At 36.5% G+C, this 25,428-nt stretch overlaps 1 protein-coding gene across 2 annotated transcripts in view; it reads left to right on the top strand.

Moving 5' to 3' along the window:
* The window catches only part of WAPL (WAPL cohesin release factor), a 138,364-nt gene extending 115,450 nt beyond the window's left edge, over window positions 1-22,914 (top strand). The window contains exons 9-20 of one of the 2 annotated variants that reach the window (XR_005582780.1): window positions 2,494-2,721; window positions 9,834-9,945; window positions 11,170-11,267; window positions 11,662-11,738; window positions 12,893-13,068; window positions 13,377-13,492; window positions 14,539-14,700; window positions 17,051-17,258; window positions 18,771-18,859; window positions 19,958-20,053; window positions 20,462-20,943; window positions 22,786-22,914. Coding sequence is in view for 1 of the 2 variants with exons in the window: in XM_039481314.1 (XP_039337248.1) it covers window positions 2,494-2,721; window positions 9,834-9,945; window positions 11,170-11,267; window positions 11,662-11,738; window positions 12,893-13,068; window positions 13,377-13,492; window positions 14,539-14,700; window positions 17,051-17,258; window positions 18,771-18,859; window positions 19,958-20,053; window positions 20,462-20,527 (1,428 nt within the window). In the remaining variant the exon portion in view is untranslated. Of the gene's footprint in view, window positions 1-2,493; window positions 2,722-9,833; window positions 9,946-11,169; window positions 11,268-11,661; window positions 11,739-12,892; window positions 13,069-13,376; window positions 13,493-14,538; window positions 14,701-17,050; window positions 17,259-18,770; window positions 18,860-19,957; window positions 20,054-20,461; window positions 22,688-22,785 lie in introns of those variants that run through there. The other variant, XM_039481314.1, reaches the window with a different exon arrangement.
* Window positions 22,915-25,428: the final 2,514 nt, after the last annotated feature.

The raw sequence follows: 25,428 nt of genomic DNA, 5'->3' as shown, positions 1-25,428 counted from the left end.
GCAAGTAATCAAATAGTGGTCATGAGAGCCATGGAAATGCTAATAAGTACATTTTAAAATTAAATAAGATCTCATTCCTTTGTAGTCATGAAGCTGAGGGTAGCCAAACACAGGCCATTTCTGTGTGACAGGAAAGTTGTTGAGGGAGTAACTTGGAGCTCATTGCTTTGGCTAATGCATGGTACGCATGTGCAACAACATCTTGTACCATGTTGTCTTTAACCATTGCCATCACTTCTTTATTTTCAGATGAACTAAAACACCCGTTTCAAAAAAGTACTTGCAATATATGATTGCAGCAAAAAACCACAACATTTAAATTGTTACTTTTTTCCAGAAATATATTTGACCAAGTAAACATCCACTTTCAATATGTTGAAAAGTTAGGTTTTCATATAATGTCATAGAATCATAGAATATCAGGGTTGGAAGGGACCTCGGGAGGTCATCTAATCCAATCCCCTGCTCAAAGCAGGACCAATCCCTAGACAGATTTTTGCCCCAGATCCCTAAGTGAGCCCCCTCAAGGATTGAATTCACAACTCTGCGTTTAGCAGGCCAATGTTCAAACTACTGAGCTATCCCTCCCCCCATGTCTTTTAAATGTATTTTAGATAAAGAAACTAAGACATTCTGAACAGCTAATTTTATGTTTTTGTCAATAATTGTGTGATATTCTGTAACTGGACATACATATTTATGCTTTACATGAAATAATCCCACTGCTGTTGCATTGAACATCTGTGTTTCACTGACATTTTTAATTTTGTTCAAATGATTAGAAATAGATTTTGCCCCCAAGTCTCAACAAGAGCAACACAGAATTCAAGCCCATCCAAAAGGAAATGGGGAAACAGTTACTTCAAAATAGAAAAATTGAATTACTCGTACCATATGGCATTGTGTCCATTTCATGACATAGGTAGTGCTAGCTTCACTTGGATTTAGAAAGGTTTTGAAGAAGGAAACTCGTGTGTGTGTGTGTGTGTGTGTGAGAGAGAGAGAGACTATGATAGTTTGGGAAAGAGAAAAGGCTTTGCCCCAAATGACAACATAATTGGAAATAAATGTTGATGATCAATTATTACTTCTACTGCAACTATACTCTATAATGGATTTGAGAGAATAAGATTGTTAGTTTACCTAATGAGGGTATGAAATAGTAGTTGCAATGAATAAATTATTTTGTGCCCAGTAGGCACAATAAAATTACCAGTTATCTCAGAGTTATTCCCAAATACAAATTGTCATCTTTGAAAAATACTTGTTCCACCTAATTGGTAAACTGGTATTTAAACTGCAGTTTCCTGATTAACTATCTTTTTCAGAATATGCTGTGAATGCTTCAGAGTAGTAGATTATTAATTTTTAAAATAAATTTTTTCATGAAAATTTTCAGTTACACACAAAAACATGTTTTTAATGTCTTGAACATGTGAATAATTCAGAAATATAGAATAAATTGAAATATAATGCTGAACCTTTGAAAATTACCATCTGTTCCCACAAGATGGAATATAAATAGAATGAGAACGAGGAGACAAAGATCAAAATTCTTCTGAGTGGGAGTAATTGGCCTGCAGTTTTTGGTGTGTATGTAACAAGAGTTGAAGATTTTATTTTTATTTTTTTCCTGAACTCTATTAGAGGCATAAGTTTCAATTCCATAGTTAAGGTTGCCTTCAGACTTCTGTCATAATCCCTATTTTTTTACCCATCTCTTCTCTTTTTCCCCCCCCCCTCCCCTCTACAATGGTTGTTTGGAGGAATCATTTCTCTGAAAATCTACATTGTTAAAATAGATTGTCTAGAGAATATTTTCTGGGAAAACTTCATAGCCCTAATATTCAAATCTTTATATTGTGATGAATCCAAAATTAGGATTTTATAAAATCTTGCATCACTGACCCCCTCACCCTATTCCTCAGCATCTCTTCTCATCACAGGCTTGTGTTCAGAACTCCTAAACTGACGTGTGGATTTGCATGCACGCACACACTATATTTTTCTGGTGTTGAGCTAAACCTTTTAAGCAAATATTCAATATGAACCAAATCCCTGTCAGCCAGACCAGTGTATAAAGATGTGTACACATGACATGACCAAACTGCTTAAATGAACTAGGGATTTATAATCTTTCTGAGGTATAAAATAATCCTCCTTTACTTGCTCGTGCTATCCCCTGCTTTTCTCTCTGCGACACTGACTGCTTTGGGGTAAATTTCAAATGCTTTGCGTCTCTAGCAGGATTTTGTAAAATGAATTAAGTTATTTGTGCTTTGTCTGCATTGGCCAGGAAAACTGTTAGTATCTTGCTAGAAAGAACAGTGTTCAGACATATAGTTACTAGCTTCAGTGGTGGCATAGGCAAAGTCTGACAAATTTCTCTCCCAAATCACCAGCTTTGTCTATTTAAAAAAACTTCATGTGTTGTACATTCTTCATCTAGCACAAGTGCCGCTACAATTTTATATTTGTCTTTTTGTTTTCAAGAATCTGTCACTTTGTACAGCAGCTCTTATGTACATCCTGAGTAGAGATCGTTTGAACATGGATCTAGACAGAGCTAGTCTAGATCTGATGATTCGGCTTTTGGAGCTAGAGCAAGACGCTTCTTCTGCCAAGCTGTTAAATGAAAAAGACATGAACAAAATTAAGGAAAAAATACGGAGGCTCTGTGAAACTGTCCACAACAAACATCTTGATCTTGAAAACATCACGGTGGGTCTCATGATTGTGCTTGAAGGATCTGTTTGAAAACTAATCTAAAGTGAAATGCTTGGTAAAATGAAATTTATTAGCAGCAGCTATCTTTCAATTCTAGTTATAACTGTTTACTTTGTGCCTTGTGATGCTCTATTAGGGGGCCAAGAGTAGTCTGAAATTTCATCTGTTTTCTTTGTAGAATATTTTATGTGATGTACATACTTTTTCATCTTTAAATTTCCCAATTCTCTTCTAAACAAGGCTACTATAATTCTATACAATAAGCTACAGTAGTTCTGCAGTTGTCTGCAGTTCACCAAATTATAGTCCATTGTAGCTAGTAACAGGTTTGTAATTATTTAAGAAATAAACTTGAGCTTATAAAGTTTTGATAGCAGTATTTGGTTCCAGACTGTGTCCGAGTTTTGATATACTATATACGATGTAATATGTCATGCATCAAAATTAGGTAAAAATAAGTTAATGGTTGGTCTGTAGACAGGATAAAATTCAATTAAAGCTGAAATTATTCTCAGGTGTTGCATCAACAAGTAGTTGATTAGTTGTGTACCCAAGCGTAATGTGATGAGGTAAAGATTTTGACTCTTCTAAATATTCTTGCTCTTCTAAAGTTCTTACATAAGAACTGTCATCCCAGATTAGACCAGCAGTCCAATTATTCCAAAATCTTGCCTCCAACAGTGGCCAATGCAAGATTATTCAGGTGCTTTCCTTTTTTATACAGTGGTGGTGGAAAGCCCAAAAAGGCGCTGAAAAAAGAGGAAGGGAAAATTCTTTTGCAGTTTGCGTACTGTTCAATTGCCAGTTTTGTCAATGGATTGTTTGATTAAACTTTAACCAACCCTTTTATACTTCTAATACATATTTGTAACACTCTGAAATGGAGTGTATATATACCATTTTGATAGGATGTAAAAATACATGAACAATTTATACATCCAATTTGGTAGCCACAGTATAAACAGTCTCTATGCAAAAGAATAAATGGACACAAATCTGACATCAGGAATCATAACAGTCAAAAACCAGTAGGAGAACACTTCAACCTCTCTGGCCACTCAGTAACAGACTTGAAGGTGGCAATTTTGCAACAAAAAAACTTCAAAAACAGACTCCAAAGAGAAACTGCTGAACTTGAATTAATATGCAAACTAGATACTATTAACTGTGGGTTAAACAAAGACTGGAAATGGTTGGGTCATTACACCAATTGAATCTATTTCCCTATGTTAAGTTCTCCTCACACCTTCTATGGGCCATCTTAATTATCACTTCAAAAAGTTTTTTTCCTCCTGCTAACGATAGCTCATCTCAATTGATTAGACTCTGCCTGTTGGTATGCATACTTCCACCTTTTCATGTTCTCTGTATGTATAAATATCCCCTGTCTGTGTGTTCCATTCTATGCATCCGAAGAAGTGAGCTGTAGCTCACGAAAGCTCATGCTTAAATAAATTTGTTAGTCTTTAAGGTGCCACAAGTACTCCTGTTTTTTTTTGCGGATACAGACTAACAGGGCTGCTACTCTGAGACCTGAAAGTGTAAATTTTGGAACAGAAAGACTTCAAAAACAGACTCCAAGGAGAAACTGCTGAGCTTGAATTGATTTGCAAATTAGATACCATTAACTCTGGCTTGAATAGAGACTGGGAATGGCTGAGTCATTACACTACTTGAATCTTTTTCCATATGATAACTATCCTTACACCTCTTGTCAACTGTCTGTAATTGACCATCTTGATTATCACCACAAAAGTTTTTTTTTCCTGCTGTTAACAGGTCATCTTAATTAATTAGCCTCTTAGAGCTGGTATGGCATCTTCTCTGTGTGTGTGTGTGTGTGTGTGTATATGTATGTATGTATGTTGTATGTATGTGTGTGTGTGTGTGTGTGTGTATATATATATATATATATATATATATATATATATATATATATATACTCTTCTTATGTTGTTTCATTCTATGCAGCCGATGAAGTGGGCTGTAACCCACGAAAGCTTATGCTCAAATAAATTTGTTAGTCTCTAAGGTGGCACAAGGACTCCTGTTCTTTTTATGGATACAGACTAACATGGCTGCTACTCTGAAACTAGTGTATTTATAAATTGTGTACATACAAATAGCACCTTACTTCAGTTGTAAGATCCTCTAAAAGCCTAACAAACTGTTGTTTGTTTGTTTTGTTTTTAAGTTTAAAGTAGGGTGGTGGATTAATCTCAGTTAACTCATGTGATTAACTTAAAAAAATGAATCATGGTTAAAAAAATTAATCACGGTTAATCCTTTTAATCGCCCTGTCAAGCAGTAGAATACCGAGTGAAATTTATTAAATATTTTTGGATGTTTTTCCACATTTTCAAATATATTAATTTAAGTTACAACACAGAATGCAAAGTGTACAGTGCTCACTTTATATTACTTTTGATTAAATATCTACCCTGTAGAAATGACAAACAAAAAAAAAGTATTTTTCAGTTCAACTCATACAAGAGCTGTATGGTAAAAGTGCAACTTACAAATGTAAAATTTTTTATGTAACTGCCCTCTAAAACAAAACAATGTAAACTTTAGAGCCCACAAGTCCACTCAGTCCTACTTCTTGTTAAGCCAGTCGCGAAGACAACTAAGTTTGTTTACCTTTACGGGACATAATGCTGCTGACTTATTATTTACAATGTCACCTGAAAGTGAGAACAGGCGTTGGCATGGCACTTCAGTAGCCATCATGACAAAACTCAAAGAAGGTACCAATGTGAGATTTCTAAAAATAGCTGTGGCAGTCAACCCAAGGTTTAAGAATCTGAAGTGCATTTCAAAATCTGAGAGGGAATAAGTGTGGAGCATGCTTTCAGAAGTCTTCAAAGAGGAACACTCCGAAAAAGAAAATCAACCTTCTGCTGGTGGCATCTGACTCAGATGACGGAAATGAACATGCGTCGGTCCGCACTGCTTTGGATCGTTGTCGAGCAGAACCTGTCACCAGAATGGACTCATGTCTTCTGGAATGGTGGTTGACGCATGAAGGGACATATGAATCTTTAGGGCATTGGCACATAAATATCTTGACGCTGGCTATAACAGTGCCATGGGAATGCCTGTTCTCACTTTCATGTGACATTGTGAACAGGAAGCGGGCAGCATTATCTCCTGCAAATGTAAACAAATTGTTTGAGTGACTGGCTGAACAAGAAGTAGGACTGAGTGGAGTTGTGGGCTCTGAAGTTTTACATTTTTATTTTTGAATGCAGGTTTTTTAACAATTCTACATTTGTAAGTTCAACTTTCATGATAAAGAGATTGCACTATAGTATTTGCAATGAGGGAATTGACAAATATTATTTTTTTTGTTTTTTACAGTGCAAATATTTGTAATAAAATAAATATAAACTAAGCACTGTACCATTAGTATTCTGTGTTGTAATTGAAATCAATATATTTGAAAATGTAGAAGATATCCAAAAATATTTAAATAAATGGTATTCTGTTATTGTTTAACAGTGCGATTAATCATGATGGATTTTTTTATCTCTTGTCAGCCCTAGTTTAAAACTACTGGGATGAGACTTCTCTTGTTAGTTTCATCCTAGCACGAATAATAATGGATATGTTATAAGCCTTTCAAAATTTTATGTTTAAAAGAAATGTGAACACACTGAGTAGGACCTTGGACTAGCTAGACCACTGATCTGATCTGGAACAACTGATACTGTAGTATGTTACCAGTAGATGGTATGACTAATATAACCTGTATTTCAGTGTAACAAATGTTACTATAAACTTTACTTTTTTCTCAGGGCTTGGCTACACTTGCAAATTTGCAGCGCTGCAGCAGGGTGTGAAAACAACACTCTGCAGCTGCGCGGCAAATGCAAAGCGCCAGCAAGCGCCAGTGTCCAGCCCCCCAGCGCTGAGCGCGGCCCAGCGCTGTCCACCACCCCCACAGGCTGAGAGAGCAGGACTGCTGGGAGGGTTTTCTTTCAGCGCTGGGGCTTTGACTACTTGGCGCTTGCGCTAGCGCTGCGGCGCTGCGCAGCAGCGCGCGCAAATGCAGCAAAGCCAAAAGCCTCAGTGTTACATTGTTTAATGCTTTTTAGATTTTGTCTTTGAATTTTACCATGATTTTTATCAGTCTGATACTCTTTTAAAAACAGTTTTTGTCAAAAATCTGTGTATTGAAGTTGTTAGAGGCGTTATCTCTAGACATGCTTCATGCTTGTCTTCATCTGTTAGCAGTAATCGCCAAGTTAAATTACGTGTTCCATTTTACACCAGGTTAAAAGAAAACATGCCTTGCTTGATGTGGCTTTTCGATTTGTATGTTATTGTGGTAATTTTGTCATTCTTCCACTCAGTTTTCTCAAACTTTCAGTTGTAGAACAAATTGTGAAATTGGCATTAGAAGACCGTATTCTATATCAGTGAAAGGAGTTGAATTGTTTTCGGGAAAATAATCTGACCATATGGCTGCTAGCTACAGCTAAGGGGTTTATGATGACATAATGCAATATGGTTGGCATTTCAGTTTTAGGTTGATTACAATTTCATAGGCTTTTATAGAACATGGTTATGGACCTAAGAATTTTCTGGTCTTCAGATGTCCTGAGGCTGAATTGGAGGTCAATTTTATTAGTTTTAACTTGGCTGTTTAGTTCACAGCTAAACAAACAACCTTAAGATATTGATGCCAAATAAATTGCGTTTCCAGGCAACATCCAGTCCTAAAATGGCCACCTACAAATTGGTGGCATTCTCAGAGTCCTATTCCATGTCTGTTCTGGCACCAAGAAGACTGATTTGTTTGACATAATTTTTACCAAATATAATGCAAATTCTGATGAGACTATTAATCTCCTGTTTTGTCTTCTCAAATCCTAATTGTAGATATAAATGGTCTTTGAGTATTCATTTCACAGACTCAGATATTTAGGAAGTTACCTAAATGCATAGCCTTCTGGATCAGAGTAAGGGGAGTGTCATTTCCACTCAAGAGCTATCCAAATGGATTAGATTTTGCACTGAATATGTGATGCCTTGTTTCAGATGTTAGTACTTCAATTTAGAACTCATTCTTCTAGGGCGAAGGAAACCTTGATAACATGTCTCTGGAACACTTCCATCATAGCAATCTGCAGGACTGCTATTTGAAGTTCTGTTGAGAATTTTACACAACATTACTCATTCCATTTGTTTGTGGACTTGGATTGCTTTGGAAGGGCAGTTCTGTGTTCTTTGTTTAAATAGAACTCATTCATTCATCTCCCAAAATATTGTATTGCTAACTAAACTCTCACCACTGAGAGTATATGGAGGCTACATCAAAGATGAAAAGACATTTATTTGCCTGTAACCAGTTTTTTGGGAGGGATGATTCTGCATATTTACTCTAATCTTCTACCTTCCCCTCTTCCTTTAAGAGCAACACTTTAAGAATGTTGGCCTTCAGTGGAAGTGTCTGAGGCCACATAGGGTATGTCTACAGTGTTTTGGAGCATGTGGGTGCCAAAGTCTCCTAGCTGGGTTGAGCTAGCCGGGCTCACTCTAGTGCTCCAAAATGCTGTGCACAACAATACCCTATGTGGCCCCATATCCTTCCACTGAAGGGTCCATAGCCATGTAAACAGTGCTTCAAAGTTGTGGTTCAGGCATGAAGCCTAGAAGTGGGGTGGTTTTCAGTTACCTCTACTGAAAACCTTTCCTCTTTTATCTCCTTTTATTTGTTGTATTTATGTAGTGCACATGAAATTACTAGATTTGTTTATGGCCTAGGGTTTGATTTACCTGTATCCTTAGTGAATGATGTAAATATCAGTATTTTATTGTCCAGTTCTCTGTAGCTTTAAATTATCTGTGCAAGACAGGTTACATATCTTTTTGTTGCTGTCCATGGTTGCTGCATTGGCATTAGCCTTACTAAGGCAATCATCAAAATAAAATCTAAAATGGTTCAGCTCATGGATGCACATGTTTTGATAAGAACATGGCAGGGAGTAATTATTTGGTAAATGTAACTTTTTTTAATCTAAACTTTTTATGGTAGGAATGAGGTATAGTGGTAACCCTCAAAGTTTTCAATGTTCGCAGTATTTCTGGCATGTCTTAAATATTCTTTATTCTAAGTATAGAAAATATTGTAAATACTGGAAGGTTTTTCCCCAGTGAGACGTTGTTGTCCTGCTAATTTACAAAGTTTATATATATATTTATATATATATTTATATATATAATCTTTGTAAATTAGCAGGACAACAACGTCTCACTGGGGAAAAACCTTCCAGTATTTACAATATTTTATATACTTTACACTACTACTTTACACTTTACACTACTATATATATATATATATATATATATATATATATATATATCAGCAAGAGGAGAGAGCCAACATATCTGGAAGACAGAGAAGAAGTGTTTTCTGTGGCTTTCCTTATTTTCTGCTGCCTGGCTGATTTGGCCATTTCCTTCCTCAGTTTGGTGTTTGATAACAGGAAGTGCAAATGAAAGGAGACAGTTTGACTCTCTTAAAATACTGGCAAAATTGAGAAATATAAAAATGAAAGTGCAAAAGTATTTTTGCTCTCCCCTTGTCAGTATTCAATCAAGCTTCTTTTAAACACTTGGCAGTTTGGCTTGCTCCCTCTGGTGGCTGTTCTACACAGAGAACTTTTGTTCAGTTAGGTAATGGGACAATAAACTTCCAGTGAGCTTATGCAGTTCTTTGAGTTAAACACTGAAATGAGTTTATTTTGATAGTAGCCATGACTCTTAAGTTCTCCAAAACATAGAAATATAGACTTTGAACTACAGGATTCACTCTGCACATCTCTAGTCGATTGCTTCCAATAGACTTGTGGCGTGGATGCCTTGCGGGACAGGAGAGGCATCTGTAATGCTTGTCAGACTGTTGCTCACTCATGAAATAATTTCTGTAGCTAAACAGTAGTACAATTTCTTGTTAGTTCATGGATTCAGAATTATTGCATATATTAAAGACCCTACGGTTATTTTTTTAAATACAAGGTATTTTTATATGCTAAGATGCAGTTGTCAATAGCTGTTGGTAATGGAATTACTTTACTAATTCTAGATTCTGACTTTTTCAGACTGGGCATTTGGCAATGGAGACGCTACTGTCTCTCACCTCAAAACGAGCAGGGGACTGGTTTAAAGAAGAGCTGCGACTTCTAGGTGGTCTTGATCATATTGTAGATAAAGGTATCTTGAATATGTTTAGTTTCTGATGCACTGAAAAGTATAAATGAATTAGACATAGATTTGACGGGAAGATTTCCCCTTAATTTGTCATCTTTTCTTAATTTCTGTTATCGTAAGAGGAAAGAAAAAATGTGTATCTTCTACTTAAACTATCAAAAAGTATTTAAAATTCCACATCAGATTGTTGGGAAAAATTAATGCCTTATTAAAGTGTAGGAAGTTGCATTGAAAACAGATTGAATTCTAAATAGATAATGGGTCTGTGTTGTTGTTTCAGCTGGATAATAGGATACCAGTTGGGCAACTTAGGAGTTTGGGTTTTGAGGAGTTGTCTTACATATATACTATGTCTGGGTATTGGAATTCTGTTACTTCACAAAGCACCAGCGATATCCCCTTCTAGAATACTGTCTCCTATTCTGGACACATTTTCTTTCCAAGACAGTCCAGAGAAAGCTAGCTCTTCAAAAAGACATGAGTTTGAGCTCCTTTAAGATATTTGTAGGTGCACTTTGCTCAAAGTGCGGTGAAAATATGGGAAGGAAGGCATCTGTTGAAACAAATATCAATGAGTTGGAGAAGGCTAGCTCTTGAAATTGGGTAAAATAAAGTAAAAAAGCAATGAGCTGGTGCTGAGACTTTTGAGATGCAAGCTTGCTAATTCCTTATGTCTGTCTTTGTTTTCACTTCAAAAGGTTTGTATTGTACAGTGTTAGATATCTCTGCTTCTTTAATACTATAAAATGTGCTGAGTAATCTACAGTTCTGTGCCATAGGAGTTTGATGCAGAATCTCTTCTTGGTCAATAGAAAAATAAACTTGTTTTTTTTTCTCTTCTTGACAAACCTATTTAAGTGTTTTCCATCTTTTAAATAGTAGTATTCACATCATTATGGTTTGGCAGTTGATGTTTTGTGTTACTTTGGCATACATAAAATATCTGAGACCATACTAAAAATATTTTTTTTAAATAATGTCTTTAAAAAAGTTTCTTTAAAAAAAAATTACTGTGATAAATAGAACGTTTGAAAAATAGTATTTTTGAAATACTAATTCATTTCATAATCATCGCACTCCTGTTAATAAAGCAACTTGGTAAAAATGTGACAAATAGGGTTGGTGAGGTATTGGGAGAATTTCTGTTACTATATGCATTGCTCTTTGTACCTTTACAAGTACAGATTTCAGAAAGACCTCTTTAATGCTGCTCTCTTTATTATTTAGTCAAAGAATGTGTGGATCACCTAAGCAGTGACGAAAGTGAAGAGAAATTGGTTGCTTCGTTATGGGGAGCAGAAAGATGTTTACGGGTCTTAGAAAGTGTAAGTATGAGCAGATATGCTGTCTTCCTGATGGGATAATTGATTAATTTTTTTCTGCTGCATTATTTCACAGAGTTTCTCTGTTTATGATACCAGAGATGGATTTGTGTGAGACTTGGTCTGCAAAATGAAATGGTGGGGTTCTGTATGACCTTACCGAGATGGGCATTCTGTGGTGTTCTGTAGGGCCAGGTACAAGATAAAATCATAGGAAAATACTGTCACAAAAAAGGTAAAAATGCTCGTGGAGAATGAGGTTTTCAAGTGGCAATTTCAGTCTTGCCTTCTGATTGATGAGGAAATATAGTGGTGAGTAAAGAAGAAAAATATTGTGTGTTCACTGATCCTTCCCTCTTCCAACAAAAGGTTAATCCTAATACTTTTTCCATTTTAGGTAACTGTGCATAACCCAGAGAATCAAAGCTACTTGATAGCGTATAAAGACTCTCAGCTCATAGTCTCATCAGCTAAGTAAGTTATCATAAAATGATATTTCAGGCTTTCTTGTACATGGTGTGACAAAAATAAAAACAGGCCATGGCTACAGCATATACTTATTCCCCTAGAATTTCCGAATATTGCTACAACCTGTGGAACTGAAATGGTAGTAGCTAAGTGAATATAGACAAAATACTATCACTTGCCTGGAGCTCTCGCTCTACACTAGTGCTCGCAATGGTGGAAAATTGAATGGGGGTCGGGGAGAGAGAGAGGCCAGTGTAAACATAGCTAAAAGAAAATCAATAATGTTAAAATAATTTAGTATAAAACTCTTACATTGCTACTATTTCTCTTCATAAGAAAAACAGTAAATATGTGCCAAATTCCTTTCTGTGCCAAGACTTTTTCTGGGAATATGAGGTGTGGACCATTAGGAAGCTCATGCTGGTTACCTGATTTGCAAGCTGCCTGGGTTCTGATACAAGTGAGAGAAGCTGGCTGTATTCCAAAGGGGACCACATACCAGCTTAGAATTGGCATAGTGGAATTCTGTTCTTCTCTACACTTTGCCATCTGTGGAATTTGGAGGAATTCTCAACTGGCCAGTTGCTACTAGATTGTATCCCTTTCATGCCACTCAGAGGGTGCAAAGGAGATAAAGCTGGGCTGAGAATCTGACCCTAACTAGCCAATGAAAGCATACTTTGGTATTAGTATCTCAAGCATGGTTGGCAGGTATCTTGAGTGAGTACTTCAAAAAAAAAAATCTGCTATGTAGTGTTATATTTAGACTTTTGTGTGTTTGTGATTTAGATCCTGGTTCTCAACTGCATTTCCCCAATTTTATCTGTAACTCTGCTGAAATTCATTAAATTTTATGTTATGCCACATAAACTTGATCTAAAGTAAAGAATCAAGCTATAGTCTAGAGTTGTGATGAAGTGCATTGTATCTTGGTGGGAAGTCAGTTGGCATTTATTTCATTACTGTGAAATGGAGGTAATTAACTCTGGCAAGTACAGAATAAAAAATTAATTTTAGAGTACATTTAGATAATATAGAACACATTTTGCATAGACATCACATTTATATCATTTTCTTCATCATGCACATATAATGAAAGATAAAATGCCCTAGTACTGTTAGTTAGTTAATTATGTCTTCTCTGCATTTTCCATCTTCAGAGCATTGCAGCATTGTGAGGAATTGATCCAGCGATATAACCGTGCTGAAGACAGCATCTGTTTACCATACAGCAAGCCTTTGCCTCACCAGAATGTAACTAACCATGTGGGTAAAGCAGTGGAAGATTGCATGAGGGCCATCATTGGTGTCTTACTTAACTTAACAAATGATAATGGTAAGGGATCTTTCCAGAGCTTGCACTTGTATATCAAACAGTATAAGGTAGGCCATTCCTACCAACCATGTTTAACCTCCTAAGTTCTTTAGTATTTGCTCATGTATGTTGGATCTTAGCAATACAGTGACCAGTAATTGTCACTAGAAATTAGATAAGGACTGTGAAATAGATTGTTAATAAGAGAAGTGTCTTGGACAAAGGATGCTAATTGGTTTTTAGAAAAGATTTGTTTTACTAATGTTTGCATGATATTTAAAAAATTGTTTACAAATTTAGAAGCTTGACCACATTCTTTTTTTTAACAGAGTGGGGCAGCACAAAAACGGGTGAACAAGATGGTCTGATAGGCACAGCTATGAATTGTGTGCTTCAGGTTCCAAAGTTCCTACCTCAAGAACAGAGATTTGATATTCGGGTGTTGGTAAGATAGCATTCTTTAAACTAAGAGTAGTAAAAAGACCCTTTGTTTCATTAATCTAAAGAATGAGTTTGCCGAGTCTTATGTGTATTGAACTACTTCAGTTTTTCATGATGACAGCCATATTCTAAAGTTTTTACTGAGCTTTTTCTCAAGAAAATGTCACATTGAAGTCAATGGAAGCATTTCCTGTGTATGGTCTAAGAAAATGACTTAAAAATTTGGTGCCTAAACAAAAATAAAAATTTCAGGAGTAACCAACACTGCATTTGAAGGAATAAACTTGGCACTGTAAAAGGATTTTTAAGGTGCCCATTGTGACTACATGTAACAGCTTTTAAAAATTAGGTCACTGTGTGTGCACATAGAATGCCTAGAAACTTTTTTTTTTTTTACAAACAGATGTTTGACAGTACAAAGTGAGAATTTAGAATGAAATGGGAGGCCTGCAGTACAAAATTTTTGAAGAAGTAATCCATATGTATTTAATGTGGTAAAAGTCCACTGTTAATTGGGTGAACAAGAGACATCATCTTAGACTCACTTTAGAAGAAAGTAGTTGTCTCATTTCAGTGTCCATTCAAGTTTAGAAGTACAGTATATGTAATCAGTTTGGGACAGGTTTTGTTTGAATCTACTTTGCTTCTCTTTTGACAGTACTGAAGTAAATCTACATGGCATAAATTGCAAAAGATAAAATGCATCTGCCAAGTTTTTCAAAAAAGCAAGCCAAAAGTTAGGCTCCTAAATCTCTATTATAAATAAGGGGCCACAGCTTCAAAAGTGCTCAGAGATGCTTTGTACTCAGCATTCTTGAAAATCTGGCCACTTATTCAGGTGCCTAAATATGGATGTTGATTCTAATTTTTTTTTATTTGGCCATATTCTGTACATCAGACCATTTGATAAGAGTGCCCATACCTCAGTGAGCACCACACACACAAAGTCTAAAAATAGTATTTATGAGATGCACTGATCAGTAAGATTCTTTTATTTGGATCCTTTTTTTCTTCGTTGTGTATAATCTTCTTTGACTTTGATTCTTCCAGGGCTTGGGTCTGCTGATCAATCTGGTAGAGTATAGTGCTCGGAATAGACACTGTCTTGTCAATATGGAAACATCATGTTCTTTTGATTCATTCTGTTCAGGAGAAGGGGATGATAGCATAAAGATAACTGGTCAGATTGATGCTGTTCAGGCTTTAGTACAGGTAAGTAGCAACTTTAGTCGCAAAATAGTTCTCCATGTAATATTGAAGTTACTTGCTTATGGCAGAAATGTGTGTTAGCAAGCGGTAGTGTCATGTCAAAGGTTTTTAAATTCCTGTGAACCTTACAAAATGCAGAACCTATTGTGGTTTTTCTCCAATAGCTTTCACTTAGTGATCCAGTTACAATACTTTCTCTTTCTTCTGTGCCCAGTGCAGCAGCTGTTTTCCATATAAGGACAGTAGTACCATTATTTCTGACACCAAAAGGCTGCTTTCATTTACACTAAAGCATTTTTTGCATCCGATTTATTTCTAGTTTTGTTTAAACCTGCTGTAGTTCTAGTACAATATCCTGAGCTACATTTGTCTTACATACCTCCTTCCATGAATTGATTTTCAAAATTACATCTTTATTGAATTTTAAGACATTTACTTTGACATAACGTTGTTTATCGATATATAGCATGCATCACAACAGCTTCAGAATATCAGTTTCAATGCATCAGGATGTGCAGATTACTCCATTTGATTATCACATTGACTAAATCATTTAAAAAAAAAAAAAGCCATGAAGAATTATTCCATTGTGAAGCAGGCTCACACTCTGTATTGGCTTATCAGGCACAAACTGGAGTTGAAGGTGCTAAATGGATTTTAATTCACACCTTTAATTATTTCAATGCTAGTCTGTGTATGGGTACTCTTATTTTGGATTGAGTGAGTGATTGTAATTAAACTGAAACAGGACAATCTGAAAGATATGTCTGTATACAAACTTCCTCTGAAATTACTAAAGGTGTGAATTAAAACCCATTTAGCAACTTCAGCTCCAGTTTGTGATAGGTAAGTGTATATGTTGCGATAATTTGAGGTCACTTTCAGATTTTTGCTGTTTCTTGCAGGTTGATATTTTTTCCCAGTTGTGAAACTGAAGTCACAATTTTGTTTTATTCAGGAACCTGTTGTGTGTCATGTGTGGGTATACTACAGATACAACAGACATCAGTTATCAAAGTACTACACAGAGTAATAGCAAAGAACAATGCCTAAATATGCACCTGTTTGCAAAGGGCCTCTCAAAAAGGTGTTCTAGAAGTTAACAGACTCAGAATTGAAGTACAAAGAGGGAGCTTACCACTTATCCAGCAGCCCCAGTACATAACTTGTTAGTTGATCTTTGTTGCTCTACTCATGCATGGAGTGGATCATTTTGGAGAGCTGGAGAAACTTAAGGGAGGGGCAAAAAATTGGTATAAAAATAAACTAAAACAGGAATTAGGAGGGAACAAAAAATAGAGATTACAGGAAAAAGACTATGAATTTGTAGGATGTAAAAGGAAGGGTGGAGGAGAACAGGAAAATAAGTTAAATGCAGATATTCCTATAAAAGTAATATCATCCTGAACATTTTACAAATGAAAGGCGCAGTTTGGGTATTCCAGTGTCTCAAAGAAAAAATTGTATTTGTTGTTCAGGAAAAGGTTTCTGACTCAAATCATGATATTAACTTGTATTTTTATCCTTCAAAGTGGTGAATCAGGTTGTCTTTGATCTTTACCATGGGGCATTCCACCCTTATTTGTCATGAATATGTATAATCCTTTTAAAAAGAGGATAATGATCATAGAATTGTGGGACTTGATGGGACCTTGATAGGTCATTTAGTGCAGGCCCCTGCACTGAGGCAGGACTAAGTATTCTCTAGATCATGCTTGATGTCTTTGTCTAACCTGTTCTTAAAAACCTCCAGTGATTTTGTTCCAGTGCTTAACTACTCTTGCAGTTAGGAAGTTTTTCCTTAAATCTCTCTAGCTGCAGTTTAAGCCCATTGCTTCTTGTCCTGTCCTCAGTAGCTAAGAACAGTTTATCCTTTTCTTTGTATTCACTTGAAAACTTTCAGTGCTAAGTGGAGTGGGAGAATTACTTCTCTCCTGTCTTGCTTACAACACTCCTACTGACATCCCAGAATGATGTTTGCTTTTTTGCAACAGTATTGGATTGTTGAGCCATATTTAGTTTGATCCAGTATCCCAGATCCTTTTCTGCAGTACTCCTTGCTAGGCAGTCATTTCCCATTTTGTATTTGTGCAACTGAGTATTCCTTCGTAAGTGTAGTACTTTTGCATTTGTCCTTATTGAACTTCATCCTGTTTAATTTAGACCACTTCTCCATCTGTCAAGATAGTTTTGAATTCTAATCCTTTCCTCCAATGCCATTAATAAGACTAATATTGAAGAATAAAACTATGGGAAGGTGTATGCATGGGAAGGGGAAATTACATTTCAGAATATTAGTGTATTGTTTAGGATTTGGCCTATAACCGAATGTCTCCTCAAATTTTCCTACCAGCTATTCCTTGAACGTGAACGAGCAGCACAGCTGGCAGAGAGCCAGACAGATGAGTTGATCAAAGAAGCTCCTACTGCACAGCATGATAAGAGTGGAGAATGGCAAGAGACGAGTGGAGAGATTCAGTGGGTCTCCACAGAAAAGGCAGATAATACTGAAGAGAAAGATAAGAAGGAAGAGGATGATGAAGAACTTGACCTTAATAAAGGTATATCAGTTGGCTTTGGTCAGCTGAAGGGGGGCGGGGGAGGAGCTGTATGATTGCAATATAGCTGCCTCTGTAGTGAAGATTGCATAAGAGTTTCCATTCTAATCTCCTCTTTCCAGTGATGTTATAACCCCTTGGGCTGAAGTGTCCTCATCTTGGTGTCTATCCACATGTGAAACTTCTGAAAAGTTTTGAACAAAGCATTTTAGTTGCTGTGGAGTATGAGGAGTGAAGGAAGCAATAATACCCTTTTTCACTTTGTTGGATCCTGACCTCAATTTAGATTATTTCCTGAAGCCTTCGTTTCATTGACACATTAATACAGTAATGTTTCCTACATAATGTTCTGGTGGCCATCTGGACACTTGCCTGAGCTTATTGTTAAACTTGAAATTGGTCTGTCTTCCTTTTTTCCCTTTATTTAATAGTCTCTCTCTTTTTGCTTTTCTCACTTCATTTAGTTTTTCTGCTAAACTCTTTGCCTCTTCCTTAGGTCCCATGTTTATTTCTCTTCCACTGTATTGCATCTCCACATTTACCTTTTCCTCGATGCCTTTCTATTCCCACAATATTTCTGTATGTCCCTCAGAATCTTTCCTCATCCCTACTCACTTTTTTCCCTGTGTGGCACACCAGACCGTCTTTATTTCTCCCCACCCTCCCAATCCCCATTCACTTGCAGATGCAGCTAAAATTTGTATATGGAAATGTTTCAAGGCTTCGTGCCCTCCATCCTTGAGGAATTTCTCCCAGGAGCTCTGGTATCTCCAGGGCCGGGTGGCCATGGACCTGCTCCATCTCTGGAGAATGAAGATCTTCAGATGCACCATCTCCTTTCATTTGCCTGCCCCCTTCCAGCACATTCCTTCCCCTCCAAACAGATTTCCTGTCTCACTTTTCAGCTCCACTATCTGCCTGTCTTCCCTGTCTCACCACCTACACTTCCTCTCTGTCCTCTTCCTCCTTTCTCCCCACTTATAGTTTGTCTTCTAGTGCTTGGTCCAAGGTGTACCCAAAAGTCTTCTCAGTCACTAGCTGGAAGATACTATATTAGTAATATTAAAGAAAATACATGAAGGATAACTGACGTTTAGATGAGTTGGAGGGAGGATGGTATATCCTTCCGGGTTCACATGTATTTCTATATTGGTGGTGGTGTTTTGTATTGTGTGTGCACCTTACTTGTGGTAGTATTATGTTTAATAGAGCATAGTGAATAATCCTGATGTTTGGACCAATATTCCCTATTGGTAATTAGTTCCGCTATCCCAGGCCACGTGAGATTGCTCAGTATGTAATGGCTGCCATGTGTAAGTATACGTTATATTTTGCATATAACTTAGTTTTGTAAAGTCCTTTGAGATATCTTAGCTGCGGAAGGAATTTACTTTTGTTCTACAATAATGTAATTCTTTGAAGTGACACTGAACAATTTAGATATATTTCTAATAAGAAAAGAAACTTCTTCGTAAATTGTATGTACTGTGTAAGCAATTTCTTTTACTTTTGCAGCCCTTCAACATGCTGGGAAGCACATGGAAGACTGCATCGTGGCCTCGTACACAGCACTGCTTCTGGGCTGTCTCTGCCAGGAGAGTCCAGTAAGGAAATGAGTCAATGACTCATTCTAAATTGGTTGTAAATGTTCATTGAAATAGCCACTTGCAGTCATGAAGTGATTTTGTTAGGTTTTTGTGTAAGTTTACTATGTTTGGAGGGTCATGTTGGTGCATATATAGCTCAGCACAAGGTTTTCAGAAATACTCCATTCTAAACCGGTCTTCACTTACTATATATTTTTAGTGCAATAATAATTGATAATATTGCAGGCTGTTTTTTCTTGTGTTTAGTCTCAGCCCATAGCTGAATTTATTCTGGAAAAGAAGGAAATTGGTGAAAATGTTTTATAATTGTAAACTCACTGTGTTTCAGTAGTTTCTATATGAGCTAAACGTTAGTTTTTCATATTGTTCCGTCATAGTCCAAGGAATTTCATTTTTGCCAGTGATTTTTAGAATGCCAAATTTGTACATGCCCACATTCTTTGAAGATGATCACTTCTATCAGATTGGGAAACCTTCTTCAGAGCTGAAATTTAAAATTTAGGAATTCAGAGTTCTAAATATAAATACGAATTTAGTACTGCATATGCTTAGTTGTGTTCAGAAAGAAAAGAAGTGGGTGATTTTTTGACTAGGTATCAGACTTGTCAAGATATACAGTGAGTTTAGATATGGTCTGAAGAGCACTGTTCTGCAGCTTCTTGCTGATTTATTTTATAATTATCAGTTCTGGAACAGTGACAAGTGCAAGGTCAGTATTTCTCAGCCCTTAAGGAATATTATTCCACTGGAAAGGACAGTTCTCACCCTGTCAGTAGGATACTTTTGTCTATCTCTTTAGCCTTCAAGAATCCTGGGCAGTCTGACTTGACTTAAAATGTTATGTATAAAAACCTGTATCAACTTCTGTGGCTAGAGGGCTTAGTCGTGAGAAGTCATCCTTGAGGCTCCTTTCCCAGTAGGGATTGTGTGGAAATCTTATGCGTAGTGAGAGACTTCAAGTGTAGAAACTACAGCAATAAGCCGCTCAGAAAAACATTGGAGGGCGAGGAGGAGATACTATTACACCACACATAATGTTAATTGCAATGCTCAAAAAATATTTTGTAACTTAAAAGAGATGTTTGACTTCCTCAGATCAATGTGACAACTGTGAGGGAATACTTACCTGAAGGGGACTTCTCAATAATGACTGAAATGCTCAAAAAATTTCTCAGTTTCATGAATCTTACTGTAAGTATTGCATATTTTTAAGATTGCCAGATGTGGTTACTTTTTGTACTTTAAACTGCTCTTTCATTTCCTATCTCACACTTGTGATATTAATATTGATGAAAACTTTCCAGCACTTCTGCTAGTTAGCTCTATTGTGCGTGGTGTTTGTGTGTGTGTGGGGGGGTGATATCTTCATTTTTAATACAGAATGTCCATTTACCAACCCTTTATTTTCCTAGAAAATGGAAAGGAAACCACTTCCTTATTCCCCTTTGAATATGAATGGAAAATATTTCAGAACCACAGCCTAAAGTACATTTTGTCTTACTAAATGTGCGTTCTAAATTGAGCAGAGCTTTTTGAGATTTTTATAATGTGTCATAAATGCTTTTTTTTGTTCTTCTGTTTTCTATTGCTTGTTTTCAGTGTGCTGTTGGAACAACAGGCCAGAAATCTATCTCTAGGGTGATTGAATACTTGGAACACTGCTAGATACTTAACTTCCGCTGCAGGCACTCTAATGCTGGAGCTACCCTTAGACAAAGGAAGGAATCATGAAAGAAGTCCTTGAAGATACACCAAGACCATTCATCTGTGTCATTCGTGTTCAGATTTTTAAGGCTACCTGGTCTCTTAACCATGCATTCAGCATTTTCTAAAAGACAGTTATTACATCAATCTGCAACTATCAAAAATGAGGGGAAAAGGTTCTGAAGAAAATAAATATAGAATTGATGCAGTGCAGTATTTAAATATTTTTGGCAGGGTTTACCCTCCTTTTTTTTTTTTTTCCTGCTTCGTTCATGACAAGTTTAAAGGGGAAAAACTTGCTGCTGATAGTGCAACTGCTGTTTACTGTTGAGCCACTGTTTCATGCCAGCCAGGTGCAAGGCAGCTTAGCTACTGAGGTATCAAACAAATGTTCTAATAAAGAAGTTCTGGACAGCAGTATCGCTCCTATTTGAGTTTAATTTGCTCTTGCTTTTTTGTTACGCGATTATTCCAAAATCATAAAATATAAATTTTTAAATACTTTGGTGATTTTAACTACTGTCTATATTTAAAATTGTTGGAATCCAAAGAGGCAAGGATTGGATTGTTTATATTTTTATACTGTTTTGATTGAAATTAGGTGGTTGAACTACTTCTCAGTTCTAAAACTGTCATGGCCCATATACTGTAAGCTGATAGACCATAACGCTTCATAGTTCTAAAAGGCATACAAAAACATAAACACATCAAGCAGTTTAAGGGTATATTATCAAAAAATGCAGTAACTGTAAAGAGTTGTGCCCTGTTAAAGGACATAGTGAAATAATGTTCAATCCCAGGGTAGTTTACACTTCATACTAAGCAAAAACTTTGAAATGCTGTTTTGATTTGTTACAAGGGAGCATTTAAGATATATTTTATAATACTCAATACAAAGAAATTGGATGTTTTAGGGGCGATTCAGTAAAGAAGCTAAAACACCAATGGGGATTAATGTTTCCAGCTGACACAATCTTTCTATTTCATTCTTCTGTAGTATGGCAAAGTTAAATGCATACAACACAAAGCCTTAAAATGCTGATATAGTTAAGATTTTGTTCAGGTTGAGGTCTAGTTCACAAAGCATTGTGTTTAGAGACTTTAGTGGAACAAAAAATCCCAGAAAATACATTTAGATTTTTTTTAATATAGGTGTTTTTTCTTGCACTCATTATTCAGACCAGCAAAATTGGTAATTATTTTTATTATGCTGGTCTTGAATATTTGCAGACTCTTAAGAGAGTTCTGTGTCATCAACATTTTTTAAATACCTGTATAGGTAATTACATCATGTTACTCCACTGAATTTGTAAAACTTGAAGCCATAAAAAATATTAGCTCTATGTATAATGAGGGGGAATAACAGGAAATCTAACATGCTTTTAGATCTTGTGTTATTTTCATGTATAAAATTACAAACTCGTGCTTTTGTATCAGTGCCAGCTGTAAAAATTTTTTACATACAGTGGCTGCCTTCTATGTCTTCCTATTTTTGATAATGCAGATTGTTGGGAATTCTGTAAGGAAGTAATTGATTAGAGGCAAAAATCCTATGTTGGTCATAACTTTTTGCATTTTCTCTCATCACCTTCTAAAAATTTAGTGTACCAGTGTAACTTAGAAGGGATTTTGAAGTTGTGTTTTCCCTTTGGGTAAAAAAATCTCAGTATAGAAAGAGAAACTTAGTAAAATTAAATATGTAAATTATTTCTGACAGGATGAATTTATTGGATATGTTTTGCCCGTTTAGTCTTATGATTTTAAATTAATGGCTTTTCATTTGTAGTTAGAATTCAAAAAGATTAAACAATTAAGTTTCTGTGGACAGATGGCAAGAGATAATAAAATATAGATTTCATGCAAAAAAAAAAAGGGCAGGGGGAACTATGATTCTCTGTTACACTGGTAATTGTTTGAATTGGAATTGATTTACCTCAGTGTTTAACAGTTTTTTTTTAGATAACTAATTGTCAAGCACTGATGAACACAGATTTTTTTTTTGAGGGTGGGGGGAGAAATCACCCTGTGAACTGCAGTGCATTTTTTGTGTGTTTAAACCCTCAAATAACTCTGCATTAAAGGGTACTTGAGGCCAACTTGCAAATTAAAAATTTAAAGTAACTTTTTTTCCATTGTAAATATTTGTGTAAATACTCTCAATTGGAAATTAGAACGGTAGAGTACTTTTCTGAATCCAATCCTATTTTTATTTTATACAGTATTTCTCAGCTGTGATCTTTGGAGCAAAAGCCAACGGCAGGAAAAATAGTTTGTACGAGTTTCATGAAGTATGTCTTTGGGTTTTTGTAAATAATTTTAACTCAAATAAAATTGCTACTTTCAATACACATGTTGTCTTTTAACATGTAATAAAGCATATTTTCTCCATGAGAAATTGCAAAAGAAGAAGGGCAGTATCAGGTGAACAGTCAAAAAAGGAAGTTGATGGTGAGGCCTGATGTTAGTGCTCCATTCTGCATTGGCATGTGAGATACCAGCATTCAGTTGAAGGTCCTAGCCAATCGTTACCCAAACCAGCAGGGATTGAAGTGTTCTGGAGATATCACGCTTGGCATCTCGACAGGAGTTATGGAGTTCCCCAGGCAACTCAGCAGCAACTCTTCAGCTGATTGGCGAGTAGGACAGCTGAGGGAGTTGTAGCCAGAACAATGAAAACTCACTAAAGCATGGGGAAAATGGGGCAGTCCTCACTACATCTTTGTGGATGTTAACTGACTTCCTCTTCTCTCTTCAGTGGGAAGTAGGGGAAATTAAAATAAGTGTTGCTGTGTTTTAGTCTGAATGATGATATACTCTAATCTGTTCAGAGTGGATTTTCTCCAACACCTCTTCTGTTAACTGATGCAGCTAAATCTTTTCTGTCAGACAGGTGAAAAGTGCAGTAAAAGTCAAAAGCTTGAGAGAATGTGCAAATGCTATTGTCATCTCATTACCACTGTATTCTATTAACTAGCATCAGCATAATGGAATTTTCTCTTTGTGCTGTAAAAAGCTGTTAATAGAGTTCCAAGTGCTGGAGCCATACATCATTCATAGACAGTACTGTAAAAGGCAGTCATATCATTATGTACTCATAAATGTGACTCTAGAAATTCTGAGCAGATTCAGGAGAAAAATTTCCACTCTGGTTGCTTTATATTTAGACATGTAATGGGAGCAGTAGATCGCTGAAATAACCTTGAAGAGTTTTTCAAATTAATAGAACAGTTGTGAGGATCTTATAGAAGAATAAGATGTAATAGTCTATCCAAGAGAGAGTTTCAAGATTGAGGTTCAGACAGCTTTTCAACATTTGATTTATATCCTGAAAAAGTAAACTGGAACACTCTGTGAATACTTAATATATCAAAAGTTTAAATGTAAAAACAGTGGTGGGTATATATTTCCAAGCTCATCTAATGGGGTTTTATTTTGTATGCTGACAGAAGCCTAAGCCACATGGAATCAGAAATTGGTCAGTGATCACAACACTGTCAAAGGTTTTAATTTTTGCAATATGCTTAACATCTGTGTGAGGAAAAGTTGGAGTAGTAGTGGGGTTCTGATCAGGGCACTCTCATTCTGGACTGCACAGGTGTGTTCAGGCTCATATCTCCTCCAGTTGAGGAAAAAACATATTTTTCATATCCAGTTCATCAGCAACCCCTCCCATATTCCCTCATCTGAGCAGTTTCTCTTCTGGACTCAAATGCTCATCCCCTTGCACTCTACTAGCCAAGCCCCCTTAATAGCAGGCCAGTTTCCAAATCATCTTCCTCCTCCACCTGTCCTGCATGGGGAACTCAGGTGAATCCCCATGTAAAGAATGCCACTGATCTCAGCCACATGGCCTCAGCAGTCATGTACCTCCTTCTCTTGAGTCTTTGGTCTAATTGTGAGGCCTTCCTACACCCCCTGCTCCTTTTGTATTAAGTGACACTGCCTGTGCTATCCTGAGGGGGAAGATCAAGGTGTTCTCCTGTTCCTGTGAAGAGGTGAGAATGCGATTCTGACTCTCTCTCTCTCTCTCCCTCTCCTGACCAAAACTAGACTGTTTGCATGGAATGGCATGGAGAGAACCATATCCACGGAATTATTTGAGACAGCTCTTCAGGATAGGGGGTCCTTGTCTTTGTAATTACTGTACAGCACCAAGCACATGTTTGGTGCTAAACAATATACATTAACCCATACTAGGGTTTTCTCTCTCAATAAAGGAAGAAGTGCCAGGAGTGATAAATGGTAAGTGTGGTTCTCTGTTCATAAGGATATTGAAACGAGTCCTGGCTCAGATCCAGTGTCAAACCTTCACCTCCTAATGTTGTGCACAAGGTGCATGGACACTAATAACCACAAATCTTGGAGCTACCTACTGAAAAGAAGAACAGCTCTGACCCCAGACGTGACAATTGAACTTCCAGAGTAAAAGATGTGTAAGATGCATCAAACAAAACTAATGGTATGGTGAAGTCTTGTAGCAAATTTTAAAAACTGCATATGTGATTGGAAACAGTATCATTATATGGTGAATGGCTGCTTTCCTCAGTGGAAGGATTAATGGAGTCTTCACAAGGGGCCTGGTATTAGGTCCAGTATTGTTTCTATTGTTGAACACAGCATTTCTCAACATTTTCTGTACTATGGCTGCATATTACAACAAGAAAATTTTTGGGTCACTCCTTCCACCAACCATAAAAAGGGGATGTCGTGATCCCTAGATTAAGAAACCAGTTTGACATACTAATTGAACATGAAGCTGATAAATTATCAGATGGGACTAGCACTAACATGATAGAAAAACTAACCTAATAAGCACTTAATGGGAGGGATTAATAGATATTAGGTGATTGACTCCACAGGGT

This window comes from Mauremys reevesii, linkage group 7, assembly GCF_016161935.1.
Source record: "Mauremys reevesii isolate NIE-2019 linkage group 7, ASM1616193v1, whole genome shotgun sequence".
Lineage (NCBI taxonomy): Eukaryota > Metazoa > Chordata > Testudines > Geoemydidae > Mauremys > Mauremys reevesii.
The sequence above is the reverse complement of the archived record's forward strand: the minus strand, read 5'-3'. Positions and strand labels throughout refer to the sequence as shown.